General features: G+C 34.2%; 1 protein-coding gene across 1 annotated transcript; it reads right to left on the bottom strand.

Annotated features, from left to right (window-relative positions):
* Positions 1 to 11,466: 11,466 nt before the first annotated feature.
* LOC103934999 (cation/calcium exchanger 2-like) lies at positions 11,467 to 13,579 on the bottom strand. The gene is given in 3 exon segments (XM_009344768.3): positions 11,467 to 12,337; positions 12,339 to 12,461; positions 12,463 to 13,579. Coding segments are annotated over 3 exon segments (1,731 nt in total). The 5' UTR covers positions 13,351 to 13,579; the 3' UTR covers positions 11,467 to 11,617.
* Between the last annotated feature and the right edge of the window lie 211 nt (positions 13,580 to 13,790).

Here is a 13,790-nt window from a genome sequence, read left to right as displayed (position 1 = left end):
CTCAAGATGAACATGAGAAGGTAAATAAAGTTAATTAATTTATAGTTATTTGATTTTCGGTTGAACAGACATTACTGAAAGATCCAGAAGATCTAGATGGAAGGAATGCAGAGAGGATCCTATTCTAGTTAGCGATAGGCAGATCTTGGCTTGTTGGTGGCCTAGGGATTACACAAAACTGAAGAGATAGAGAATAAGACAGAGAGAGAGAAGAAAAGGGCAAGAGAGAGAAGAGATACAAAAGACTTTGATTCAATTAGTTATGAAACTTTATAAGGTTTTCGACGTAAAACATGCTTCAACGTCAGTGACCAACTACGATACTCTCGAGAAAGTAGTATGACGGCTTCTAAGTTTTAGCGCATGAACAGAAATGAGAAGGAATCCAAGTGATGAGTCGGAGTAAAAAGAACATCATCAAAAATGAAGATCAAACAATTGAGCTTATGTACTAGTTTACATTAATTGATACATAGTAAGAGAGGTTGAACTCCTTGTTGCCTTACTGATTATTGTCATATAGCTATTTGCTATATCAGTGTTAAATCTTGACGAGGTCTGCAAGAGAGAGGGTATGTTCTTTCATTTTCTCAAGAAATGATATATGTACCCGTGTATTGGACTATACTGCAAAGAAATTGGACAAAAATTGAAAGCTTTTGTGACCAGTCAGATTTCAGCATGGGTTTAAGAATGCAGTGCTCCAAAAATTGCGAATACTTTTGAATTGACTGGAACGGGCCTCACGAAATGTGTCCTCTCTCCTAATGAATAACAATGATGTAAGACCTTATGATATTCAAGAGAGTTAGTGACTCCTTTTGCCTCGTGTCACTTCTATAGTTCTATATAGTGTGATCATTACTTGTCTCAATAGTGATATACTTAGATACACAAAATTAATATTCTTTTAACACTCGTGATTTTTGCATACAGATAGAGCTCATCTCTTAAAGGAGAAAGCTTGGCTGTTGAAAAAATCAGGTAGTGAATCACGAGTAGACACGTATTCAAGTTGTGATTAAAAATTAATTACTTGGACACGTGTCCACCCATGATTCGTTAGCAGTAGGAGCTGCTTAAATGCATGTAAAAAAAATATGTAAGTTTTTGTCACTATCATATGTTAAATGATATATGGAGCTAATGTGGTTTAGGGGTTTCTTATGGTAGATTGAAAGCATCGTCTCTAGCGTCTTCGTCAAATATGATTTATGTCTACACATACTTATAGAGGAAAAAAAATAATGTTGTAGATGCTTTAGTTTCGTTTGGGGTAGAAAGTTATGCTTAAGTCTAGTGGTCTATGGTTCCTGATTTTGTAACCTTTGCTCATGCTTGTGATATTTGTTTTTGTCCTTATTATCGTTTTTGTTGATCACTCGTCTTTGTGAGTGTAGGCATAGTCCCCCCGCTTGTATCGTTTTTGTTTATTTTTATTTATTATTAATAAATTTGGTGGAGGAGGGACATGAGTGGAATTTCCAGGTGTAATGGTCTTCTCCTATTCGGAAGAGGGTATGTGTCTCGCACGCGACCATTGCTAAAGAATAATCTCGCCTAATCTTTCTACATTTTAAAAAAAATTGTGTTTATGAATAATATTTTTAATTATCATCTCAATTACTTATACGGAATTTACTAAGCAGACAATTGCTTACACATACATGTATAGAATTTCTCTAGAGAAATGTTAACGAGACTGTCTGAAATTATGACTCTCCATGAACTCTTTGCTACTTCACAGTTTAACACTAATTCTCGTGATAACATTATAGAACATTGTACCAAAAAAATATAAAGTGGCAAAATTCACAAAGAATCTCACTTTAAAAAGGTATACTTAGCATTTCTATTTCTGATTGTTTAGAAGTCACTCCACACAAATCAATGGGAAAAATCTCCCGTGCGAATTCCATTGCACATCTCTTACTCATATTTCTTTGTCAAAGTTTCGGTGTACCCTAATTAGCTAGGAAGAAATGGTTTTTTTTGCAACATGGACCCTTTGGTTTGGTTGAATTCATGTCTATGACTTCTAGCCATTAATTACATTTATCCGCTACTTAATTATGAGGTGTCACCTTCATACTTTTTCTATATTCTATGGGAATGAGAATCCTCTTTGGATTCTCTTTGTGAGGATCTCGAGAATCCTCCAATCATATTTGTTCATTGTATATCGTGCGATCAGTTTTCGTCAGGTACTATTTATATTTAATATTAAATAAAAAAATTTGTAATAATTTCTGACCACACAAGATGTACGATGAACGAACATGATTGGATGATCCTTGGATCCTTACAAAGAGGATCTGGAGAGGATCCTCATTCATTCCATTGATCGACTTTTATTCATTTATCTGCCAAATTGACCCTTTCTCAGATATATTAGGTTCTCTTCCCCTCATTTCTCCTTCTTATTAATTGAAACCTTTTTTTTTTTTTTTTTTTTTATCATTTTTGATCAAGGTCCGTTGACTTTTCTTCATGTCATTATTTAAATATTATATTGTTTAAAAGTCATTATATGTCAATTTAAAAATGGAAAATTAGAATCCCTTACAATTTTTTTTATATCATCCAGATTAAACATCTGTGCCTTTTTAACCAATAACCACCTCAAGCTAAATTACATGTCATTATTATATTTTTAAAATTAAAATAAAATTTGAATTTATCATTTTATCTGCATGATACACTTTTCCTTATTTAGTGGAGATATTAGTAATTAAACTATATTTTCTCTTATTCCAAATATGTATTTTCGATCACAGTTTTTATTTTATTTTATTTTATTTTTGTTATGCAAACAGTTAATATTATTTCTTTTTCCAAATGGTTTGTTTGTTTGTTTTTTTTCAAATAGTTGGTGATCAACAAAAAAGCTCTGTGTAATTGTTTTTCAATTTTTTTTTGTGAAATTATATATATATTTACTGTTTTTTTAAGTATAGTTGTTGACAAATTATTATTAGGTACAATACATTACATATATATTATCTGCGGGTACATTTGAATTTACAAAAATCATTAATTGGTATGTTTATTTGCAATTTTGGTACTTTTGATTGATACATATTGTTAATATTGGTACATTATTTTTATTTTGGTATGTTTTATTTTGTACACATTGTGTATTGGTACGTTTATATAATTCTCAATCCTATTTTCTCTTAACGTACTAAAAGAAAAACTTATTTCGGTACATTTGATTTTGTGGGATTTAAAAATATTTTAAACTATTTTGGAAAGAAAATATCTTAAATCGTAGATAATTATTGCTAAATTATAGCATTATTGTGAAAATAAATTGAATCTAACCAACTTTTTTTTTTTACAATTATCTCTAACAGAGAAGAGTGTAATTAAAAGGCTAGATTAAATTTGTTACAATATAATGTGCATATAACACCAAAATTATGACAAAAAAAAAAAGTTTAATCAAATCACTAAAAGGCATAGATGTTTGATCTAAAAAAATTCAAAACTGAGGTGTCTATATCAAAAGATCTCATTTAAAAATGAAAAATTATTAATCATTTTCAAATATAATCTTTTTAGTATTTTTTCATATATTTCTATTTATAATTTGTATCCTTTTTTTTTTAATTTATACCAATATTCTTTTTAGTTGTAATTTGTACCCATAATTTTGAATTTTAATATGTACCCATATTTTCAATTTGATTTGTACCCATAGTTTTGAATTTTAATATGCACCTCTATTTTAATTTAATTTGTACCAATATTTTTTTATGAATGTTCCCATGCTAATTATATTTGTTTATTTTATGTTTTAAAATATATCAATAGTTATTTCTTGCACTATCTTAATAAGTACATGGGTACATTTTTTTTGCTAGAACTATGTGAATAACAAATTACTCTATTATTAATTTTTAAGTAATTGTTATATTTGTAATAATATTATTTGGATTTGTTTAAATTTCATAATTTGTGGGATATTAAATGTATAAATGCATGAGTTAAATCCTTAAATGATGTTAGAGACCTTGATCAAACTATTTAAACAAAAAAGGTTTCATTCTAACAACTAGGTTGATTAGAGACCAGAACCAAAATGACTCTTTCTCTTTCCTTTTCCTTTTGTTAATTGAGTCAGATATAAATATATATATATATATATATATCATGTATTGATTTTAAGATGACAGTTTAGTTCTTCTAGATTTCAGAGTTCAAAAAAATTGTAGTCACTTATCATTTGATTTTAGTTAAGCAGTGAAAAATAGTACAATAACAAAAGTTAAATCTCTCCTACCATTGCATCAGATTGAATAGTAGATTGCCACAATTTCTTTGGAACACAGTGAGTCTAAGAAAACATGACTCCACACAAAGATCATGGCCATAAACTGAGCCATATACGATCGTGCATTATTTGATTTGGCTCGTAGCCAATAAAGTAATAATATATCCCTAGGCTCCAAATTCAAAGGACCACTTGACAAGATTCCAAGTCGATATGGGGCCGGCCTTTGTTCGATCAATCGTCCTCCTGCCTAATGTCGCGCTCAATAATTATCAGTTTGAGCAGTTAGCAGCACGGTGTGAATATTTACGAACATGCGGAAGGGCATATTTTGCACCGCCCGTCGACCGGCATGCACACCATAACCCGACTAGGGCAAAAAATGGCGTTGCTCCGGTTTTTATAACCAACAAAAACTCGCCGAATATGAAATGTTTCAAAATCAAATCACGTCGTCGCATCCAGTCTTTATATTATAGCCAACCAAAACTCATTAAATGTGAAATGTTTCAAATCACGTCGTTGCTCTAGTCTTTATAACTAAGTAAACAAGTTGAATATGAAATGTTTCAAAATCAAATCATGCCACTCTCTAATTTTCATGTAATGAAACCATACAAGTGACAATCCATGTAGGGTGGTGTGGCAAGTGATAATGCCTAAAAATAGGAGGGTTGACGATATAAGGGAGATATTTTTTCAGTGTGCTGAAAATATGGTTCAATACGCCACGTGTAATAATACAATTGGTTGTTAACTTGAAAAAAAAAATTATGAGTTATTTTGCAGTTTATCACCTTTAAGTTAAATGAGTGTCAACATTTATGTACTATTTCATTTTTTTTCTTTACAATGTCATATACCTGATTCAATATTCTAGTGAATAGGGTGGTGGAAATGTTGGGTTTCCACCATGCGTCCTGGGTTCGAAATTCCCTCTCCCCTAAATTATTGAAGTTTCAAACTTTTTCCTCTACTCTTAGTAGTAATAAAAAAGAAATTCTCATACACAAATTTTTGTTCCAAATCAACTTGTATATATTTCATCACAAAAACAAGAGAGATGATATTTACACGCCTCTTTCTCTTTTAGCACATCTAGTTTATTCATATTTCTTTATTCTCTTTTGCTTTATTTGATTCAAAAATCATAAATAAACAAGGGTAAGCGTGGATATAGAAGAAAGGTTTGTGGAAATCATCCTTCATAAACAAATATTAAGCAAAATTGAGCATAAAAACGAAGGTCAAGTGCCTCTCTTCTCTTTTGATTAGAAGGTAAACTGTTTGATCCTTATCCCCTTTGGATTTCTATTCAATTTCTGCTTGCTTAGTACTTGTTTTCGTGATGAAGATGCAAGTTGATTTGGCACGAAATCCCATAATTTGTTTATGTGATGATTTGTGTCTGCGGTGTAGTTGGGGAAAAAAAATTAATATGCTAAGAACACGACCATTGCAGTACTAAATGACATAAGATAAATAGTTAAGATTTTATCTTTAAGTATTAAATCGTTTGTATAATGCCACTAAAGATACATACACTGAAAAATCTCTCTAGGGCCGACCATGGCATTTTCGTGGCCTAGGGTTAACACAAAACTGAGGCCCTTCCTTATATACGTATTGGAAGTTGCTCCATTACAACTAGGTATGGTTTTTGGAATGGCAAATTAATAGAGAGAGAGAGAGAGAGAGAGAGAGAGAGAGAGAGAGAGCAAGTCAGAGAGAAAAGGAAGGAAAGAGAGAGGTGGGAGAATGTTATTTCGTGCGAAATGGTGCGCTGCCAATGTTGAAGAATATGATTTTTTATTTTAAAGACTTTAGTTTTAAAATTTTAATTTCTTTACTATATTATAGACATAGAAGAAATGGAAGGATTCACAAATTATTTATGTATTATTTGATTAGTTACTTTAAATCATTTTAGAGCTCATGTATTTTAACATTCCAAGTTAACAAATCTCTTATCAGCAAGTGTGATGGAAGTTAAGAATCTGTTGTTAGAAAACATTTTGTCTACGAAAATGTCAAAAAAGAATTTAATTTAGATAGTAAATGTTGAAACTTGGCAAACTTTCAGGTAGTAAAGTGAAAATAATATGGATAGGACAACCCTTATAGTTGTCCAAAATTCCATTGATGTCTTGGGCACGGTTGATATAGGGCAAAGGTGTTTGATGTGATTGAGGCAATGAGGCTAGACCAGGAGGCAAAGTAGCATGTATGCTCTCGCGTATAAGAATTATTTTATTTTATTTTATTTTATTTTTTGACAATAAATGATAGTGGAGGGTGTCAATTAGATACATTGCTTCAGTAACTAATACATTGATTTGGAGTGAATTTGCACAAACAAACGATTAATTAAAAACCTCTACACGACTACCACAAGCAAGGTGTGTGACATCCCACATCGTCCAGGGGAGTGATCCTTATATGTATATTCCCATCCCTACCTAACACGAGGCCTTTTGGGAGCTCACTGGCTTCGGGTTCCGTAGGAACTCCGAAGTTAAGCGAGAAAGGGGCTAAAGCAATCCCATGATGGGTGACCCACTGGAAAGTTGCTTGTGAGTTCCCAAAAACAAAACCGTGAGAAAATGGTAAGCCCAAAGCGGACAATATTGTGCTACGGTGGTGGAGCGGGCCCGGGAAGTGATTCCCCCCGGGCCGGGATGTGACAAGGTGCACTAGTACAAATTTGTCACAAGAATGATAGATTCAACAAACTAGTACTAGTGCACACATCGATTTTTGTTGATGAGCGATGCCACACAAAGTCATCATAGGAGAGCGAGACCACCTAAAGTCACCAAGACAAGACCACATCAAGTTGACGCTCATAGGCAAGACCACATATTCTGCCAAATGCGGCACATACAAAATCTACACTAATCTGACAATAGAATCCACCGGTCCCCTATTCGGAAGAAGGTATGTGTCTCGCACGTGACCATTGCCAAAGAATAATCTTGCCTAATCTTTCTACATTTAAAAAAAAATTGTGTTTATGAATAATATTCTTAATTATCATCTCAATTACTTATACGGAATTTACTAAGCAGACAATCGCTTACACGTGTATGTATACAATTTCTCTAAAGAAATGTTAAGGAGACTCTCTGAAAGTATGACTCTCCATGTACTCTCTACTACCTCATAGTTTAACATTAATTCTTGTGACAATATTATAGAAAATTGTGCCAAAAATATAAAGTGGCAAAATCCACAAAGAGTCTCCTTAGCATTTCTATTTCTCATTGTTGATGGTTAGAAGTCACTCCACACAAATCAATGGGAAAAATATCCCGTGCGAATTCCATTGCACATCTCTTACTCATACTTCTTTGTCAAAGTTTTGGCGTACCCTAATTAGCTAGGAAGAAATGGGTATTTTTGCAACATGGACCTTTTGGTTTGGTTGAATTCATGTCTATGACTTCTAGCCATTAATTACATTTATCCGCTAATTAATTATGAGGTGTCACCTTCATACTTTTTCTATATTCTATGGGAATGAGAATCCTCTTCAGATCCTCTTTGTGAGAATTTCGGGGATCCTTCAATTACATCCATTTATCATACATCATGTAGTTAATTTTCGTTAGGTATTATTTATATTCAATTTTAAATAAAAAAATTTACAATGATTTCTGACCGTAGTGATGTACGATGAACAAACATGATTGGATGATCCTCGGATCCTTACAAAGAGGATCTGGAAAGGATCCTCATTCATTCTATCGATCGACTTTTCTTCATTTATCCTCCAAATTGACCCTTTCTCGGATAAATTGGGTTCTCTTGCCCTCATTTCTCCTTATTAATTGAAACCTTTTTTTTTTTTTTTTTTTTTTTTTTTCATTTTTAATCAAAGTCCATTGACTTTTCTTCATATCATTATTTGAATATTAAATTGTTTACAAGTCATTATATGTCAATTTAAAAGGAAGAGGATCCTCTCCTGAGCATAGGATGGGGATCCTCCTGACCACGAAATCTGAACCGTTCAATTTTAATCCAACAGTTGCAATTATTATAACTTTTTAGGGGACCCCCTGTTTAGAGTTGTTGGATTAAAATTGAACAGCCTGGATTTCGTGGTTAGGAGGATCCTCATCCTGAGCTTAGGAGAGGATCCTCTTCCAATTTAAAAAGGGAAAATTAGAATTTCCTACAATTTTTCTATATCATTTAGATTAAAATATGTGTCTTTTTAAAATTTGATTAAAGTATTTTGCACTTTACCACCTTTAAGTTAAATGAGTGTCAACATTTATGTACTATCTCATTTTTTTTCTTTACAATTTCATGTACCTAATTCAATATTCTATTGAATAGGGTGGTAGAAATGTTGGGTTTCCACCATGCGTCTTGGGTTCGAAATTCCCTCTCCCCTAAATTAGTGAAGTTTCGAACTCTTTCCTCTACTCTTAGTAGTAATAAAAAAAAAAATTCTCATACACAAATTTTTGTTCCAAATCAACTTTTATATATTTCATCACAAAAACAAGAGAGACGATATTTACATGCCTCTTTCTCTTTTAGCACATCTGTTTATTCATATTTCTTTATTCTCTTTTGCTTTATTTGATTCAAAAATCATAAATAAACAAGGGTGAGCGTGGATATAGAAGAAAGGTTTGTGGAAATCATCCTTCATAAACAAATATTAAGCAAAATTGAGCATAAAAACGAAGGTCAAGTGCCTCTCTTCTCTTTTGATTCGAAGGTAAACTGTGTGATCCTTACCCCCTTTGGATTTCTATTCAATTTCTGCTTGCTTAGTACTTGTTTTCGTGATGAAGATGCAAGTTGATTTGGCACGAAATCCCATAATTTGTTTATGTGATGATTTGTGTCTGCGGTGTAGTTGGGGAAAAAAAATTTAATATGCTAAGAACACGACTATTGCAGTACTAAATGACATAATATAAATAGTTAAAATTTTATTTTTAAGTATTCAATTGTTTGTATAATGCCACTAAAGATACATACACTGAAAAATCTCTCTAGGGCCAACCATGGCATTTTCGTGTCCTAGGGTTAACACAAAACTGAGGCCATACGTATTGGAAGTTGCTCCATTACAACTAGGTATGGTTTTTTGGAATGGCAAATAGAAGAGAGACAGAGAGAGAGCAAGTCAAAGAGAAAAGGAAAGGAAAGGAAAAGAGAGGGAAGAGAGAGGTGGGAGAGTGTTATTTCGTGGTGAAATGGTGCGCTGCCAACGTTGAAGAATATGATTTTTTATTTTAAAGACTTTAGTTTTTAAATTTTAATTTCTTTACTATATTATAGACATAGAAGAAATGGAAGGATTCACAAATTATTTATTTATTATTTGATTAGTTACTTTAAATCATTTTAGAGCTCATTTATTTTAACATTCCGAGTTAACAAATCTCTTATTAGCAAGGGTGATGGAGGTTAAAAATCTGTTGTTAGATAACATTTTGAATTTAATTTAGATAGTAAATGTTGAAAATTGGTAAACTTTCAGGTAGTAAAGTGAAAATAATACAAATAGGACTACCCTTATAGTTGTCCAAAATTCCATTGATGTCTTTGGCACGGTTGATCTAGGGCAAGGGTGTTTGATGTGATTGAGGCAATGAGGCTAGACCAGGAGGCAAAGGGATTTGGATCCTCTCCTGAGCTAATGGAGAGGATTCTCCTGATCCATCATAATGGACCGTTAGATTTTTATCTAACGGCTATAATTATTATAACTTTAAAGGGACTCTCCTATTTGTAGTAATTGACTCGTTGGATAAAAATCTAATGGTCCACGATAATGGATCAAAATGATCTCACCATTAGCTCAGGAAAGGATCCAAATCCAAGGCAAAGTAGCATAATACAGATAGGACTACACTTATAGTTGTCCAAAATTTCATTGATGTCTTCGGCACGGTTGATCTAGGGCAAAGGTGTTTGATGTGATTGAGGCAACGAGGCTAGACCAGGAGACAAAGTAGCATGTATGCTTTTCACGTATAGGAATAATTTTTTTTTTTTATTTTTTGGGATAATAAATGATAGCGGTATTTCATTGATCATCACAAACAAATATAAGGGTGCCAATTGGATACATTGCTTCAGTGACTAATATGTTGATTTAGAGTGAATTTGCACAAATAAACGATTAATTAAAAACCCTTACACGGCTACCACAAGCAAGGTGCACTAGTACAAATTTGTCATAAGAATGATAGATTCAACAAACTAGTACTAGTGCACACACCAATTTTCAGCTGATGAGCGAGACCACACAAAGTCATCATAGGAGAGTGAGACCACCTCAAGCCACCAAGATGAGACCACATCAAGCTGACACTCATAGGCAAGACCACATATTCTGCCAAATGAGGCACAAACAAAATCTACACTAATCCAATAATAGAATCCACCGGTCCCCTAATCTCAGTGGAGGATAAGGACACACAATCGAATACCACCTACAACTTCATTACACAAGTGAGATTTGTAGCTTCCATAAGGTAAGCAAGCAGAGCCGCCACAAATTTGGGTGCCTAAGGCAACACAACCACATGCTTGTTGGCTCATGTTTGCTCAGATTGGGGGAAGATTAAGGTTATCGCTTTTTTCATATCACATGCTCTCGCGTGTAGCTTTATGTGCAATGGGTGACTAGTGCTAACACAACTCGTTCGACTTTTTGTTTTTAATGAGACTATTTTTATAACTCAAACATGCAATTGTTGAATCTCTTGCCAAAGTCATACCTTGGCAAAAAGACATGTCATTTCCCAAGCTACGTAGTTTCCATATGCAAAAGAAAATGCAGTTTAGCCAAAACGGTTCTTGAAATTGGCATAACTCCTCACTTTGGTACCTAAGATTTGAAATCGATGGAAGTAATCCTTGAGTTTGTCCACCATCAAACATCTTGGTCATTTCGAGAAAAACCTATGTTAAATAAGGACCAACATGACAAAAATACCCTCAATTTTTGAATTGGGAGTATTTTTGTCATTTTGATCTTATTTAACCAAGATTTTTCGCAAAAGAACCAAAATGATTGAGGGCAAACATACTCAGGGACCACTTCTATCGATTTTAAATCTCATAAATCAAAGTGAGGAGTTATGCCAATCTCAAGAATTATTTTGGCTAAATAGATGCCAAATCATTGACAGTTTGGTTAGACTCAAACAAAACAATTCAATCTACATATATTTTTCATTGCTTTAGGATATACTTTACACAAGAATTAGAAACTAAAGGCTTATCAACTTACACTTAACACCTCATATTAAGCTATATAAAAGCAGCAATCGCGTGTAGTTAAGTAATTATTTACATTGTAACTAGCTAAAATTTTACAGACCCAAGTGTTTGAATCAACCTCAAAGACATGGAACCGATGTACACAACCAAAAGCCCACCTCCCAACACCCCATCAAGCCTCATACCTCTTCTCGGTAAAACCACGAGTGCCCAAAGCAAGCCGATGGCCAAGAAACACACCGTCTCCAAGAGGTATGGATCGCTCTGTATCAAGACGGGTGATGGAAATTTAGACCAAGCTGAGCCAACAAGCGATAACCCTAATCCAAACAGAGTGTTGAAGATAGGGCCAGCATAACATGCTGAAAATGCAATCTGAGCTCCTTTTGTTCCACCATTCAAAGCCATTGTCAAATTGGTTATCAAATCTCCAAGTGAGTTGCCCCAAGCAAGGACTGTTAGCCCTAAAATTGAAGGACTCACACCTAATATGTACCCTAATGAAACTAACAACCCTACCAATTCTTGAGCTGTAAGATAACTCCAGGTAATACTCATTACAAACCCCGCAGTAAGCCAAGGAACTAAGGACTTTTTTGGTGGGCTTGACTTCTCAGTTGTTAAAAAAGCAGCAATCCCAAAAGTGATTCCAAAAACCAATCCAATAATATAGATTGCAAGCTTTGTCTTGAAGCTAACATTTCCAAATTGATGGTTCCAAAGTGTTGACAAAAGCACTGGTGCTAGTGTCACTGAAGCAACTGCATATGGCTTACACCATCTTTCTTCACAGACTACAGGAATAGGTCAATCTCCTGGGCAGATAAAGTGGCAGCTCAAGTATGAAAATTAGCGTGCGAAAAAAAGCTGATGATATAAGATTACAGCAGCATTTCTTGACTTGTACTACTTCAGAACTGCCTTGCGCAGGCTCCTTCCTCTGCAGCACTGAGATCTTCCTCTTCAATGCTGCTAAGAATTGGCACAGTCAAGTCACTCTCATTGCTCGAATTACAGCTCAATTCAAAGCATTTCTTCCGACGTGTGTGTGAAACGTAAACCACAATCACATAGACAATATAGAGTGAAGAGAAAGCCATTGCAGCCCACACATCCATTTCCTTGCGAATCAAGATAACACCCAAACATACAATGACCAAAAGGTAGAAGCAAATATCTCTCACAAAGTCCGATTTGTTAACTCGAATGCGCCTTTTGCGCATCGAAATGCTTAAGATTCCAACCACAACACACGACACAAAAGAAGCACCACCCAAAATTGTATTAAGACCGATTTCGCCATTCCCGCCACCCATAAACGAAACAAGACTGGAAAACACATCATTGGCGCCATTGCCAAGAGAAAGCAGAGTTACCCCAGCAATTGTTGGGGACAATTTTAACAGCCTAGATAAACTATCAAGTGAAGAACAGAAGTACTCAGAAGCTGTGTTTCCCATCAAATAGAACAAAACCAGAAGCCAAAGAAACATACAGCAATAACCCAATTGAGGAAAAGTTCCAAACTTGCAGTAGAAAATTTTAAGATAGTTTATATAGCCTTGGGAGACACATGGGTTTTTGGATTTAAGGTGAAAGCACTTTGCTTTGTAGTCATCTAAACTAAGAAAACCCTTGCAATCTAGTGAACCAGAAAATCTGGAAATCCCAGAAGCGCTTATCTCAGAAGTGCTTAGAACCGGAAAATCTGAAGCTTCAAAATGTACAATCAAGAAAGCACATCCCACTAGCAGAAACGAGATGTTCAAGAAAATTATGTAATTTTTGTACTTTGGTAAGAAAACTAAGGTGCCCATTAGAGAAATTCAACTAAAAGTAAAAAAAAAAGAAAAGTAGAGAAATTGATTGAAATTGAATCTACCTTTATGATTGTGCTCCAGAGCAATTGGAGAAGATCATGAAAACCCAAAAATTAGGAAGAAATACAGGAAAATATACAAATATAAAGGGGTGGAAATTAAAAAGGATGGAGGGTTTATGAATTTGGTAAGCTCAAAGGTCTCTGTTCTTTCTATGTGGAGAGGAGTGGTCTGAGTTTCCACATTGTGCCAATTTGGGCGACAGATGTCGAATGATGGTGCCGTTGGGGCCCATCACTGTGTAATGAAAAGTGGTCCCCACGATAAAGCTACACGTGGGAATTTGGTGGACGTCGGCTTTCAAAGTGAGTCAAGCGTCTGATCTGTGGGAACAAAGAGACCCCACGATATCAAGACTTGCGTCGTACTCAAAGCTT

Source organism: the organism of the source record quoted next, unplaced genomic scaffold (genome assembly GCF_019419815.1).
Source record: "Pyrus x bretschneideri cultivar Hongxiangsu unplaced genomic scaffold, Pyrus_bretschneideri_v1 Contig47, whole genome shotgun sequence".
NCBI lineage: Eukaryota > Viridiplantae > Streptophyta > Magnoliopsida > Rosales > Rosaceae > Pyrus > Pyrus x bretschneideri.
This window is presented reverse-complemented; position numbering and strand designations above follow the sequence as displayed.